Below are 16698 nucleotides of genomic sequence, written 5' to 3' on the forward strand. Positions count from 1 at the left end.
TTTTTTTTTTTTTTTTTACCCGTTGCCATAGTAAATAGTAGTATTGGAACTTCATTTTTGACGGGGTTTTTTCATCCCCTTGCATGTGCTTCCATCAGGTCCAACATACTCTAAGTCGACTGAACTTATTCTGATTGGCTGTTCTGGAACCGAAAACTGGAGTTTCCCATCTCAGGCTCAGTCAACTCAGGTCTCAGGGTAAAGCTCAGAGTGTATTAAGCCATTATCCATCACCATCTACAGTGACCTCATGAGAAGAGGAGCATTTACAGTGTAATTAAAGCCTAAAAATGCTGCTTGTGGTATGTTTGAACAACAAGCAGCATTTTCTCTGTGAATCTGCCCATCTTTAACTTCTGACTGCTGGACTCGCAGCTCAAACCCACAGAACTTTCTAGTTGTGGTAGAGTTTCCAAATATTACAGGATGTAAATGTTTTTTTATATTGAAGGACTAGTGGAACCACAAAGAACAGAGTACACTGTAAGACATTGGAGTTTTCAAAATTTCTGAACTTGACAGGAAATTTTAGGGGGTCAACAAAGAAATACAATTAAAATCCCCGGCTGTAATTTGTTGACCCACCTAGGTTTGAGTTATTGCTTTTTATTTATTATTATAATCATTGAAATGGTACTGTGTTTACACAGTTCACATATGTTGAGAAAACTGTTAACAGCATCAACCAACAAACACAAACCAAAGACTTAACTCAATATACTACAAAAAGGTAATTAGGACAGGATCAGACAGCGCTGCTGGATCAGGTCATTATAATCAAGAAAGAGCTTATTATGTGGCTTCACTTCCTCTCTCTGCTCTCAGGGATTTCAGCTCCTGCTGGGTGATCGACTGATCTCCTGATGAGGATGTTGTGTTCTCGCTATCATCCGCTATCATCCCCGAACACTAGGGCGATGACGACACACACTTGCATCGCCTTTCGCACCTTGTCTGCTTTTCCCATCGTGCACTGCTTCAGGAAGCTGGAGATACGGATGGGGCAAAACAGCAGCATGGCCATTGGGATGATGAACTTAAGCACCGTCAGGATCAGGTTGAACTGGTAGTAAACTACCTGGAATGAGGGGACAGGATGATGAGTAATTTTACAGAATTTAGAGCAAAAATATGTCAAAGACCTACTGTCAGTGGTGCTTCGTTTATAGCTTCTGTACCACCAACCTTTGCCAGACAATGGATATTCTCTTTCATGGATATTTAAATAAGCTTTTTAACTACTACATCAACTAATGTACTGGATTTAATTTGATCACTTTGTAATTGTTACACTGTGAAAAAGAAATATTTTAGTCTCTTAAGATCTTTATTTAGTCACACTTTAAGAGGTGACATGCACTGAGATATGCTGTGCATTAACACACCTGCACTAAACTTTCACCCATTAAACAGAATTAGTTCGTGAATGTTGTCTGTAAAGGTTCTCAGTCATCCAGTTCATAGTTATCCAACAACGGTTGAGGTCAAGGGAGAAACATCTTCTAATTTTTCTTCACCAAGTCCAGATGCCCTTGACCCTCAACCTTTGTTGGATGGTTAGTGAATGTTCATTGTTGGACCTTGGAATTAATGATTTGATGAAAAACTCACGTTTTTTGTTTTTTTTTTTAAAAAGCTGTTCTGTTCCAAATGTGTTCATTTTTAGTTACTTTAATTTGAATGTTATTCTTCACTATTATAGAAAAGTGGATATTGTTACAATATTTTCTTTTTACACTGGATTAGGTTTGGCCAAGTTTCCATTCGTAACTGGACATTTCAACTGTTGAGTTTTAGCTAACTATTTCAGCTGTTTTTCCAGTACTTTCAGGTTACTATTTCAGCCGTTTCCCCTGTACTTTTAGGTTACAATTTCCACTTCTCTGCTTTTTTGCTGACTCGATTTACACACTCAATGGCAACAACTGACAATCAGGTACAGTTGACTCAGGAGAGAGGTGTATATTGTGCAGTCAGCTCTTTGTAGCTTGTAATTTACTGGTGTTTGTCACAAAGTTACTAAAATTTGCATCACACCATTTTTTAATCAAATAGAAAACTATAACTCAAAACTACTAAAAAGCCAATCAATATATTGTGTATAAAGTTTTGGTATGAAATTGTAATATGGAGGGTCTGTGTGTGAACATGGTCAAAGTGAACAAAACATAATACAAAGTGTACTAATTTTCTCACCTTGAAGTAGTGGTAAATTGCCACCACAGTCATGAGTGCGATGCTGGCCGAGCAGTTGGAAAACATTACGAGGATCCGGCACATGCCATCTCCAAACACCCAGTGGCCCCTGAGCAAGGCATCGATCCTCAGTGGCAGACTCACCAGAGCCAGGAAGTCAGCAATGACCAGGTTGAAGAGGAACAAGTTGTTGGGATTCCAGGCCTTCAGTTTAAAGCAGAAGATCCACAGGGCAACTATGTTAAATTCTAAATTTAAATTTTTTTTATAACCAAAATAAATTAATCAAATTTTGGGAAGACACTAAATATGAGATTATTTTAAGATGCTGCTATTAAAAGTTGTGGGTTTGGTGGGTGAATAAGTATGAAAATCTGTATGCCCACACCAAGGAATGTTTTGAGATTTAGGAAATCCTCCTTTCACCTTCTTCCTTTTTTCTGAAGAATGAAATCTGTGTAAAAACACAAAACAGAGCAGTTTCACTCCAAAGGTCAGATAATAAAGCATTCTGTGCAAAACACGTGGCGAGAACTTGATTCAGGCTGCGGACAGTTCACACTGGAGTCTGATATGGGCCACATTTAAGCAATTATATGAACTGTCAAAAAAGAGGGGAACTGGGAAAAAATTGGAATTGAGCATTAAGGCCTGCAGTCTGAACGTAGCCTTACATTAGCTGCTAACTTTAGCAATAATAAACACTAACATTAAGAAACGGTGTCACACCATCCAATGAAGCTCTCAATTAGGTCTCTGTACTCCTCCTCGCTGTCATTAGTGATACAGCAGACGAAGGAATCATCTGAAAACTTCTGGAGGTGGCTCATTTCAGAGTTGAAGCAAAAGTCATAAGTGTAGACTGAAGAGAAACGGTAACATTTCAGTTCCTTGGGATGTGCCAGTGTTGCTCACCACAAAGCCTGACAGGCAGCCATGCATCCATGCATCCTGACATACTGCGGCCTGTAATCCAGGCCACCAGGTCCTGATCCACCTGCATCACAGAGCTTCTCAGCCAGCCAGAGAGGCTGGACGGTGACAAAAGCACTGGATAAGTAGAAGAACATGATCCTCACATTGATGTGTGGCTTCTCCAGGTGAGTGTCGGGCACTGTAAAGTAGGGAGATGATGGCATCGTCCACCCTGCAGAGGGTCCAGGCAGTTGCGTACCAGGGGCCTGAGGTGCTGCAGAACCAGTCTCTCGAAAATCTCGATTAAAGGTGATGTTAGTGCCACAGGCCTGAAGTTTGAGAGGTGGCTGGAACATCCCTTTTTGGGGACAGGGTCTCATCTAGCTGGTTATGATGACTGTGGTGGACGGGAGGGGGGAGTGGAGGTGAGAGGGGGGCGGCAGAAGGGGTGTGGAGGGAAGAGACAGTGTGAGGAAGGGGGTCCAGCCTCCTGCTGGCCTGTTCATGCCTGTGATACTGTCCTCACAGAACCTGATGTGGTTAGTGTTAATTTTCCAGCAAATATGTAAAAAAAAAAATAAAGAAAATACACCATTTGGCTAACATGTAAAATATGAGTACCATTAGCTGTTGTATTTAGCCATTAAAAAGACTGGCACTGTGCTAGGATGTAAAATATCAGGAACATTAGCTGCTTACTTTACGCATAAGAAAGGCTAACATTCAGCTAAAATGTAAAAAAATCACAAACATTAGCTGCTAACTTTAGTGATCATAAAGACCAACATTCATCTAACAAGTAAAATATCAGTAACATTAGCAGGTAACTTCAGCAATCGCAGACTAGCATTGTGTTAAATAAAACATGAGTAACATTAGCTGCTAACATTAATCATGAAAAAGGCTGAGATTAGGCTAACATTTAAAATATCACAAATATTAGCTGCTAAATTTAGCAATCAAAGACTAGCATGGTGCTAACATATAAAATATCAGTAATATTAGCCGCTATGTTTAGTAATCAAAAAGACTGGCATCGTGCCAAGTTGTCAAATATAAGTAACATCAGCTGCTAACACTAGTTATAAAAAAGGCTTACATTAGGCTAGTATGTCAAATATCAGCAACATTAGCTGTTAACTTCAGTCATAAGAAAGGCTAACATTCAGCTAAAATGTCAAAAAAAAAAATCACAAACATTAGCTTCTAACTTTAGCGATCATAAATACTAGCATTGTACCAACATGTAAAATATCAGTAACATTAGCAATTACCATTGGCAAGTAACTTCAGCGATCACATAGACTAGCATTGTGCCAACAAATAAAATATGAGTTACATTAGCTGCTACGTTTGGTAATCATAAAGACTGGCATTGTGCCAACATAAAATATCAGTAACATTAGCTGCTAAGTTTAGTAATCAAAAAAGACTAGTATTGTGCCAAGATGTCAAATATCAGCAACATTAGCTGCTATGTTTAGTAATCCAGAAGACTAGCATTGTGCTAACATAAAATATCAGTAACATTAGCTGCTAAGTTTAGTAATCAAAAAAGACTAGTATTGTGCCAAGATGTCAAATATCAGCAACATTAGCTGCTATGTTTAGTAATCCAGAAGACTAGCATTGTGCTAACATAAAATATCAGTAACATTAGCTGCTAACTTCAGTCATGAGAAAGGCTAACATTTAGCTAAAACGTAAAAAATCACAAACATTAGCTTCTAAATTTAGCGAACATAAATACTTGCATTGTGCTAACATGTAAAATATCAGTAACATTAGCTGCTAACTTTAGCGATCATAAATACTAGCATTGTGGTAACATGTAAAATATTAGCGACATTAGCGACTAAATTTAGTCATGAAAAAGGCTGACATTAATAAATAAGATATCAGTAACATTAGCTGCTAACTTTAATCATCCTAAAGACCAATGCATCATTCACGTGCTCCTGGGATCCCATTTCCCGAGTTGTGAATTTCGTTCTTCCGAAGTTGGTGTCTTCATGTGCTTTTAAGTCTGAATTTGGAAACAACATGTATGGTAATGAAAAGATATGGTGGATTGTCATTATCATCTGAAAGAGTCTGAGAGACTAGCATTGTACTAACATAAAATATCAGGAACATTAGCTGCTAACTTCAATCATAAAAAAGGCTAAAATGTAAAAAAAGATCACAAACATTAGCTTCTTAATTTAGCGATCATAAATACTAGCATTGTGCCAACATGTAAAATATCAGTAACATTTGCAATTACCATTGGCAAATAACTTCAGCGATCACGTAGACTAGCATTGTGCCAACAAATAAAATGAGTTTCATTAGCTACTACGTTTAGTAATCAAAAAGACTGACATTGTGCCAAGATGTCAAATATCCGTAACATTAGCTGCTGAATTTACTGACCATAAAGACTAGCATTGTGCAACAAATAAAATGAGCAAAATTAGCAGCTAACTTTTGTCTTTAAGACTAATGCAGTATTCACGTGCCCCTGGGATGGTCCCATTTCCCGAGTTGTGAGTTCATTCTTCCGACGTTGGTGTCTTCATGTGCTTCTAAGTCTGAATGTGGAAACAACATGGATGTTACTGCAAAGATGGGGTGGACTGTCATTGTCATCTGCAACCGTTTGAAGCTTTCTCTTTCAATGTGATTGTTGTCCGAGAGCTGTTACTGCACCAGTATATTACCTGAAAACCACTAGTTATACAGACTAGTGTTTAGCTAACATGTTAAATATCATTAACATTAGCTGCTACGTTTAGCAATCCAGCAGACTAGCATTGTGCTAACATAAAATATCAGTAACATTAGCTGCTACGTTTAGTAATCAAAAAGACTGGCATTGTGCCAAGATGTCAAATATCAGTAACATTAGCTGCTGAATTTACTGACCATAAAGACTAGCATTGTGCTAAAGAATAAAATGAGCAACATTAGCTGCTAACTTTAATAAGACTAATTGTTAATTATAGCCATAATGACGCCCAACATTAAGCCAACATGCAAAATAGCACTAACATTAGCTGCTAATTTTGTCATAGAGACTAATGCAGTATTCACGTGCTCCTGGGATGGTCCCATTTCCCGAGTTGTGAGTTCATTCTTTTCATTCAACGTTGGTGTCTTCACGTACTTTTAAGTCTGAATGTGAAAACAACATGGATGTTACTGCAAAGATGGAGTGGACTGTCATTGTCATCTGCAACCGTTTGAAGCTTTCTCTTTCTAAGTGATTTTGGTCCCAGAGTTTTTACTGCACCAGTATATTACCTGAAAACCACTAGTTATAAAGACTAGTGTTTAGCTAAAATGTAAAATATCACAAACATTAGCTTCTAACTTTAGCGATCAAAGACTAGCATTGTACTAACATAAAATATCAGTAACATTAGCTGCTAACTTTAGCAATGATAAAGACTGGCATTGTGCCAAGATGTCAAATTTCAGTAACATTAGCAATTACCATTGGCAAGTAACTTCAGCGATCACGTAGACTAGCATTGTGCCAAAAAATAAAATATGAGTTTCATTAGCTACTACGTTTAGTAATCAAAAAGACTGACATTGTGCCAAGATGTCAAATATCAGTAACATTAGCTGCTGAATTTACTGACCATAAAGACTAGCATTGTGCTAACAAATAAAATGAGCCCCTGGGATGGTCCCATTTCCCGAGTTGTGAATTCATTCTTCTGACGTTGGTGTCTTCATGTGCTTCTAAGTCTGAATGTGGAAACAACATGTATGGTAATGCAAAGATATGGTGGACTGTCATTGTCATCTGCAACCGTTTGAAGCTCTCTCTTTCAACGTGATTGTTGTCCCAGAGCCGTTACTGCACCAGTATATTACCTGAAAACCACTAGTTATACAGACTAGTGTTTAGCTAACATGTAAATATCAGTAACATTAGCAGGTATTTTTAACAATCACACATAGACTAGCATTGTGTTAACAAATAAAATGAGTAACATTAGCTGCTAACCTTAATCATGAAAATGGATGAGATTAGGCTAACATTTAAAATATCAAATATTAGCTGCTAAATTTAGCAATCAAAGACATGCATTGTGCCAACATGTAAAACATCAGTAACATTAGCTGCTAACTTTACTGACCATAAAGAATAGCATGGTGCTAACATATAAAATATCAGTAATATTAGCTGCTATGTTTAGTAATCAAAAAGACTGGCATTGTGCCAAGATGTCAAATATAAGTAACATTAGCTGCTAACTTTAGTCATAAAAAAGGCTTACATTAGGATAACATGTAAAATATCAGTAACATTAGCTGCTATGTTTAGTAATCGAGAAGACTAGCATTGTGCCAACATAAAATATCAGGAACATTAGCTGCTAATTTTAGTCGTAAAAAAGACTGACATTCAGCTAAAACGTAAAAAATCACAAACATTAGCTTCTAACTTTAGCGATCATAAATACTAGCATTGTGCTAACATGTAAAATATCAGTAACATTAGCAATTACCATTGGCAAATAACTTCAGCGATCACGTAGACTAGCATTGTGCTAACAAATAAAATATGAGGTACATTAGCTGCTACGTTTAGTAATCAAAGAGTGGCATTGTGTCAAGATGTCAAATATCAGTAACATTAGCTGCTATGTTTAGTAATCCAGAAGACTAGCATTGGGCTAACATAAAATATCAGTAACATTAGCTGCTAACTTTAGCGATCACATAGACTAGCATTGTGCCACGATGTCAAATATCAGTAACATTAGCTGCTAACTTTAATAAGACTAGTTGTTAATTATAACCATAATGAAGCCCAACATTAAGCCAACATGCAAAATATCAGAAACATTAGCTGCTAACTTTAGCGATCATAAAGAATAGCATTTTAATAACGGGTAAAATACCAGGAACATTATTAGCAGCTAATTATAACAATAATAAAGACCAACATTCAACTAACATGTTAATTATCATTAACATGTAAGTAATTAGCTGACACAGACATGTGTTGGCATGCAATCATCTTTGATGCGTCATTGTTGGGGAAGTGCTTGTCAAACAATGATTGACATTTAGAAAAGTTTTCCTTTCTGGGTACAAATGCACAAAAAGTAAGTTTTGAAATCAAAAGTTTACCGCTGTTGCTGTCATGTGTTAGGCATCAGCATATTGTCATTTTCCAGAGCTCATGTTGGGGTTTTCTCTAAGTGACAACATGCTACTACATTATAGTTTAATGCTATTCTGTTGTTCTCTGAAGTTTCCTCTGACACACAATAAGATGCGTTAGTCTTGATATAAAATCACAATTTAACATATTAAATATTCTCAAAAGTAAAGCTCCAACTCAAAAGGAAGAAACTCTGCTGAGTGGAGGAACATTCATTTGAGCATTTCTCAAAAATCCTTCCCATGTAGAAATGTCAAGTTTCCCTTTTCAGTTAATGGATTTAGCGGTCTTCTATATGAGGTTTCAAGAAACTAAATCAAATGTAATTTCATCTAATTCTCTGACATCTACATCATAATATGTTGTATTGTGAGGACTAAACACGTACCTAAACAACAAAATAGGTCAATTAAGTGTCTCACATTTACATAAAAGACCATTTTCCAAAACAACAAATGTCCGTTGGAAAGTACAACACAAGACTTTTGGAAAGTATGACATATTTGACCGTCTCTATAAATATGGCAAGTAGCAGTCCAGCGACAGGCTTACCGGACCTTCAGTGGCCTATGTTGTGTAAGTTACATGACGTTTGTGAAATGTTAGTAGATTGCTTTGGAAAAGATGGTCGTTTGGATAAAAATATGTGCATTATGTAAGTAACGTGCCTCAATGTTATTTAAGTTCTAACATGTCAACTTTGACTTTCTTTCACACTGGGCTTGAACCTCAGTCTCCCGAGTTAAAGTCCTGAGTTTACTTGACTTATCCTTCTACCTTACCATCTCCTTACACGGACTTTGTCGCTCTTTATACCAGGTCACTTGACTTATTCTGCCACTTCTACTCACAGACTAAAACGCCTAAATATAGGTTGTAATAATCTGCTGCATCATCGACATATATAGCTGTTGTGTGGACAGGCTGTGAGGATTATGTTGCAAAGAACATAATTCTGTTCAGTGTTCTGCGTGATGCTGCTTAGTAGCTCTTCTGTAGGTGTAAATGAAATAACAGCTGTAGCAGGGCTGCAAACATTTCTGTTTAGTTCGGAGTGAGAGTCAGTATTGGACTGTTATGACCCGAGCGCCGTTTGTGTATTTGGGATGTTGTGTTTCCATATCTGCCCTAAGCAGACCTTGGCCCGCCCCCAATGCTGCAGCCATCTATCAGTGGAAAGTATAGGGCTGGAGAAGGACTCTGCTGTAGGTGAGAGTATGGTGGTCTACAGTGAAAGAAACCGTTGTTACCAAGTGTTTGGAGTCTGCGGCGAGCATGTGGCATTTGGCGAAGTAATTCGCCAGTTGAATATTTTCAACTCGCTGTGTTGCGATAGCCTATCAACGTTGAGATTGTCCGTACGTCACCGACAGCTTCAGAGCGTTGTATGGAGAGCAGGGAACAGCGCTCCAGCTTTCGGACAAATAAACACCTGTGGTCGGACTGGACATTGCTCACAACTACGCCGTTTTCTCGAGGGAGGAGCTCAGAGTTAACTGCTTTTATTAAATTAGCTTTTTACTGTAGTTTTCAGGATTACAATGTTGATTTATCTTCACTTGAGCTGCTCAGCCGCTAGGTTCCGTGCATGTCCGGTTCCAGTGTTGTTCGCGTTGTTAGCTGTTGGACTACAACTTCATATTTATGTAAAAACCAGACAAAACTGGACATAGCTGGGAGAAAAGAAAGCGAGGAGGTTGAACTACCCGGTGCGTTCCTGGTGTGTATGTAACTATCACTGTACTTTACTGTGACCAAGTTAGCATAGCATAGCCCTGATCGATCCGAACTCCATTCAGAAAACAAACATTTTAGAAGTTGTTGTCCTGCTGTCTTGCTAACAGACCTGATAAAGCATGAATTCATATGTTAAACAAATTTGCATCATGTTGTAGTTATTTCGGCATCAGTTTGATCTGTTTATTGCAATTTAATCACAGCAAAATGTTAACTTTGGGTTGATACAGTTATATTAATGGCAAATTGTGTTTATTCACGTTAAAATTGCCTGCATTGTGTGTGAACACTTGCAGCGAATGTACTCACGCAAGGAAAGCGTCACAATGACAAAATTTGCATTGTTCTGAATGTGGGAACTATTTTTTGTTCACTCTGTGTGCTTTTGTGTGCCAGTTTGCCATCACTACTTTTGTGTTTATCCAATACCTTAGTTACCTTTAAAAAGGACCTTTGTCGATTGCTTCCCTTTTGGGAGTCGTTTTCTGTTTGTTGTGCATTTAAAGACACTTTATATTTTAAATAAATCCCCTTTTCTTTTTACCTTACTCCTGTTTCCTAGTTCTGCCCTGGAACAAATTATTAATTGTACTTACCTCCTCCCCCTGGGCTTCAATCTGAGGTTCGTAACATGGATGTTGATTAATTTTAGGCCTTCTGTGTCATATCACACTGCAGGGATCATCACTCTTTAATCCTACGTGCCACAGCCACATTGTGAACCAACATAGTTCAAACTAACATGTTTCCAGGTGTGTTTGTCTGACTTTCACAGCAGGAAACTGACAAAACGTTGTCATATTCTTCCTAAATGTGTCAGTTGTGACCAATATTAAGTGACATTATTATGCTAAATTATTTAGGATTTTCATATTATAGTCATACTGGAAATAACCTAATTGTTTTATTTAGCCTATAAATATAGGCCATAACTAAAAAAAAATATAAGAACTATTAGCAATTACAAGATATTTAGTAAAATAGGTTTAATCAATTTACCACTATTATGATTCCCCTGGCCACAACTGGTTTCAAGGTCTTAATAGCTCAGTGCAGTAAGTGGCCGAGCATGTGAATGTGCTCTGTTGAGAGAGACACGGGTTTGAATCCCGTGAGTTCTCCATTTATCTTTGTTATAATGAGATTTATTCATTACAGTACTTTCATGAATCTTATGCTGTCCCTTTTTATATTTATTTATTTAGTTTGAAATGAAGACTAGAGAACATCCATGGTCCTCAGAGGCCTGGAGATGTGTACACGAAGGTAATATTAAAAGTCTTTACATTCTCCATTTTGTCCTTTAATCTTTGTACTGGTGACTAATATTAAAATCAAGTTATTGTGAAAAGATCCTGCAGTAATCTGCAGGAAAAAGACACCTGCTGTTTGTAGATGGTCTACACGGAGCATTCCCAACAGAGCACGCTGTTCAAGAGCTACTTGATCCAACTACTGAAGGGTTTGATTAATAATTATCATGTTTATAAGCTTAAATTATTGATCTGATGTGAATTTAAGTTTAAAAGGGCTATATGTAGTTTTTCAATGAAATTACTTAATAAATCACTTTTTAACTTTCTTTTTGTCATGTGGCTGTAGCCTCTTTTTTTGTCATGTGGCTGTAGCCTCTTTTAGAAAAGCGTTTGCAAACCTTAAGTTATTGCATGTGTATATGGCAGCACATTCAAAAGCGTGCAATACACTAGTGTTGGGTGGATGCGTTGCCTAAAGCGTTATGCAACCGCTGCCTTGAATGAGACATTTCTATCTACATACACTGCGGGTCACCCTTACATGAAAGTCACCATGTTGCGCCGTCATGTTTCAACAGTAACCCAAAATTAAATTTGAGGACCACACATGTTATTTAGCACAATTAAGAGCCAGCAGAGCATGTCGGCCATTGTAGCTTTTCCTGCTCGCTAGCAAAGGGAGGAGTGAGCAGTGACTGATTGTGCGTTCATTTACTGTTTACATGGACATACGTATACAGAACAGTATACAAACATATAAGGAGACACGTATAATAAAAACTTTACTTTCCGTACCCACTGTATGATCCTCTTTTTAATATCTTTATTTAATAAAGACTACTCCTGGTATTCAGACCCCTTTAAATTTTTCACTCTTTGTTTCATTGCAGCCATTTTCCAAAAATCAAAAAAGTTCATTTTATTTCTCAGTAATGTACACTCAGCACCCCATCTTGAACAGAAATGTAGAAATTTTTGCAAATATATTAAAAAAGAAAAACTGAAATATCACATGGTCATAAGTATTCAGACCCTTTGCTCAGTATTTAGTAGAAGCACCCTTTTGATCTAATACAGCCATGAGTCGTTTTGGGAAAGATGCAACAAGTTTTTCACATCTGGATTTGGGTATCCTCTGCCATTCCTCCTTGCAGATCCTCTCCAGTTCTGTCAGGTTGGATGGTAAACGTTGGTGGACAGCCATTTTCAGGTCTCTCCAGAGATGCTCAATTGGGTTTAAGTCAGGGCTCTGGCTGGGCCATTCAAGAACAGCCACGGAGTTGTTGTGAAGCCACTCCTTCGTTATTTTAGCGGTGTGCTTAGGGTCATTGTCTTGTTGGAAGGTAAACCTTCGGCCCAGTCTGAGGTCCAGAGCACTCTGGAAAAGGTTTTCGTCCAGGATATCCCTGTACTTGGCCGTATTCATCTTTCCCTCGATTGCAACCAGTCGTCCTGTCCCTGCAGCTGAAAAACACCCCCACAGCATGATGCTGCCACCACCATGCTTCACTGTTGAGACTGTATTGGACAGGTGATGAGCAGTGCCTGGTTTTCTCCACACATACTGCTTAGAATTAAGGCCAAAAAGTTCTATCTTGGTCTCATCAGACCAGAGGATCTTATTTATCACCATCTTGGAGTCCTTCAGGTGTTTTTTAGCAAACTCCATGCGGGCTTTCATGTGTCTTGCACTGAGGAGAGGCTTCCGTCGGGCCACTCTGCCATAAAGCCCCGACTGGTGGATTGCTGCAGTGATGGTTGACGTACTACAACTTTCTCCCATCTCCCGACTGCATCTCTGGAGCTCAGCCACAGTGACCTTTGGGTTCTTCTTTACCTCTCTCACCGAGGCTCTTCTCCCCCGATAGCTCAGTTTGGCCGGACGGCCAGCTCTAGGAAGGGTTCTGGTCGTCCCAAACGTCTTCCATTTGAGGATTATGGAGGCCACTGTGCTCTTAGGAACCTTAAGTGCAGCAGAAATTTTTTTGTAACCTTGGCCAGATCTGTGCCTTGCCACGATTCTGTCTCTGAGCTCTTCAGGCAGTTCCTTTGACCTCATGATTCTCATTTGCTCTGACATGCACTGTGAGCTGTAAGGTCTTATATAGACAGGTGTGTGGCTTTCCTAATCAAGTCCAATCAGTATAATCAAACACAGCTGGACTCAAATGAAGGTGTAGAACCATCTCAAGGATGATCAGAAGAAATAGACAGCACCTGAGTTAAATATGAGTGTCACGGCAAAGGGTCTGAATACTTATGACCATGTGATATTTCAGTTTTTCTTTAATAAATTTGCAAAAATTTCTACATTTCTGTTTTTTTCTGTCAAGATGGGGTGCTGAGTGTACATTACTGAGAAATAAAATGAACTTTTTTGATTTTTGGAAAATGGCTGCAATGAAACAAAGAGTGAAAAATTTAAAGGGGTCTGAATACTTTCCGTACCCACTGTATGTTGAGTTTTTACAGATTTAAAAATCGGTGCTAAATGTAATGAGATTAATCTGCCGAGCTGTCCAGTACCTTCAAAACAAAAGCCCAAATACGTACTCAAATCCACTAAAATAATATTAACGTTGTAATCAAACTAATTCTTGAAGGTAAAACAACAAAATAAATATTTAATTGATAAATAAAATAATAATAGAAGATATAAGAACATTTTGTGGTGCTGATCAAAGGCAGAAGTTTCACAGTTGCGTGGAGTGTCTGTATGCCCATGTGTACGCAAACGTGCTTTCTGAGGCCTAATAAGAAGTAATAAGAAAGCCGCTCAGCCGCCATCTTGGCAACGCCTCCGGGCAGCTATTTTGACTGACACGAGGCTCCTGTCTAAAGGAACAGGGAGAGAGCCAGAACTGCCCTTATACTGGTCACTGGGACGCAAAAACTACATCAACAGAATCAGCATTAAAATCTGATAATCGCTCAAAGAGTTTAAACAACTTTGCCCCAAAATAAGGTTAAAGAAGTGTTTTTCCCGGCCAGTTATACTTTTACTGCGCATTCACCACTGCATGCGCAGTAAAACGAATACAGACCCTTAACTCTTCCCTTCTCATCTGACATTTTCTTTGTGTGCGCTTACGTTGTGTGTGTGTGTGTGAGACGGACGGGTATCAGCATTGATTAGTGGGTAAAGGTAAGCGTGTGTCTCTCCCTGTCCAGGGGGGGATTTCCATCACTTTCCTCCTCCCTCCAGTCGCACACACCAACCAGGTCTGAACCCTCTGCTCCTCCTCTCCCCCTCCGACCCTCCCGCTGCCGTCTCATGGCGGTGTAGCGCTCTGCACGTGTGTTTGTGTGTGAGAGTGGTGTGCGCTTGTTTTTTTGGTCTCAGACCGTCTTGCGATGCCATTTCTTCCTCGGGACGCGGAGCGATTCGATGGGCTGTCTCTTCTCTACTGGTAAGCTAATTCCCTCTCTGCTCCTCCCCTCCTTCTGTTTTTCTGTCTCGTGCTCCTGCAGGAGGTGAAATAGTTTTACAGCCTGTTTACCGGCAGATGCTCTCTGACTTTAAGTCCATGCATGTGCGCAGTTCTGGGTCGTGCGTGTCAGAGCTGTTTTAAAGGCACCGACAGTTTTATTTAAAGGACATTCAGTCCAGGTTCTGTTTCTCAGACTTGTTTCTTTCTTTTTTTTTTCTTTAGAGCTCAGAGGGACATTGTGTTTGTTGTTTTTTTTCCTTCACTACATTTATCTCTTTTTTTATATAATTTTTTACCTTTTGCCTTTAATTTCTGAAAAATGAGCATGTGTCCTCTCAAGTGCTTTTAGACATTTATCAAAGGAGTTTTACAGGATATTTCTCAATGAAGCTGAAACAGTCTAGTAAGATATTCCAGTCTACAGGTATGATAACTGATCAATCGTTTAACTTATTAATCAAGCAGCCTACAAATGTCAGACATTCTCTGGTTTCAGTTGAGGATTTGCTGCTTCTCTTTATATGAATTTAAAAACTTTTAGTGGGATGTCACAAAATACAACAGGGGTCATTCGGCATTTTCAACCATACTGTACAACAACTGCTTCGTCAATTAATTGAAAAGATAAAAGTATAACCAGTGGCGGGAAAAGTATTCAGATATATTAAGTAAATGTAGTAATACAGCAGTCAAATGCAGTAGATATTGCCTCCAAAATATTTTATAGAACAAAGTAGAACAACAAGGAAATATTCAAGTGACGTACAAGTACCTCAAAATTATACTTGTAGGCCTATAATTTATGGAAATCCTTATTCCTGTAAAGCTGAAATTCTCGTTCCTACTGCCTCCTATAGAGACTGCGGAGAGGCTTTAGCTGTAAAATAACTCCCTCAGCGATCTTGTTTGAATTCAAGCTGGAGCAGCATCCTGCGACTGCTGGTAATCTGTCAGCATATGAATCAATCTGCATCACTCGTCTCTGTGAAAACAGCCGCCGGGACTCTCGTGCTTTCATTTTCCTCTCTGGTTTTTCCATTTGACACATGAACGTACGAGAAGGGACGCAAACAGAGGAGATTAAATATGTAAAGAGCAGGAAGCACCAGGGGACACTTCTTCACCGTTTAACAAAAACTGCTGCCATCATGTGGGAAAACCTCCTTTTATTCAATTATTCAGTGAAGACAGTGATTAAAAACATACTTCTCAGCTTATTTATTACCTCAGTAAACACTTTCCTACTGAGTTTATGGTCTCATCCGCTACTTTCAAGTCTTCAACACAGCATGATGTTCATTTAGTAAATTATGGTCCCGTTTAAAGCACCTCCAGAGTGTTTTTTACAAATAGTTTAATTTTGTGCTCAAAGTTGCAAAAGTTGCTTAGTTGTTAAAACGGGGTTGTGACGTATGACTACAGTAATTAACACAGCATATCGTAAGTGAAGACTCCAGCCGGCCAGTTTTGGTTGTCATGGTAATTGATTACGTCCGACTACAAACCACACCCTTATTCTCCATTTGAGAAAGAACGTTAACCAAAAACGGCAGTTAAAACTGGCTGGAGGGGGCTTTAAGGGGAAAATAGACGATAATACAGCAAATGCTTTTGGGCGGGACTACCTTGTGATTGACAGGTCGCTACCATGGCAACCTGTCAATCAGGATAGAGGTGACTTGCATCCACTGCTCTGTGTACATTTGGTTTTCATTATTAAATGGCAGTCAGCAGGAGAAAGAGCACATCATGTTTGAGTCCGTTTTGTTTTAAAAGTAAATTGTTTTGTTAACTTTTTTATTTTTTATCATTTTAGTTTAGGTTTTTTATATCCAGGATGTATTTAATAACCGATGTTAGCAGCAGAACATAACTTATAAGTCTTTGGTTTTGTTGTAACACTGATAAATAACTTTTGGAAGGAGGGCCAGTAAGTTTCAAACGGACTGGTCCGATGGGGCCGGTTCTGTAAGGTTTAAACCACTGAGCTCTTTTA

The 16698-nt window shown here is 38.7% G+C and overlaps 1 protein-coding gene across 1 annotated transcript; it reads right to left on the reverse strand.

The window, feature by feature from the left end:
* Positions 1-567: 567 nt before the first annotated feature.
* LOC119913151 (hydroxycarboxylic acid receptor 2-like) lies at positions 568-2647 on the reverse strand. Its single transcript, XM_038732485.1, has 3 exons — positions 2585-2647; positions 2197-2400; positions 568-1078 (listed from the first exon to the last, which is right to left on the reverse strand). Exons 2-3 carry the CDS (start codon positions 2278-2280, stop codon positions 887-889), a joined length of 276 nt encoding a protein of 91 aa, XP_038588413.1. The 5' UTR covers positions 2281-2400; positions 2585-2647; the 3' UTR covers positions 568-886.
* Positions 2648-16698: the final 14051 nt, after the last annotated feature.

Source organism: Micropterus salmoides, unplaced genomic scaffold (assembly GCF_014851395.1).
Source record: "Micropterus salmoides isolate LMB-PRFRI ecotype aquatic unplaced genomic scaffold, ASM1485139v1 Ms_hic_scaffold_2, whole genome shotgun sequence".
Taxonomy (NCBI): Eukaryota; Metazoa; Chordata; class Actinopteri; order Centrarchiformes; family Centrarchidae; genus Micropterus; species Micropterus salmoides.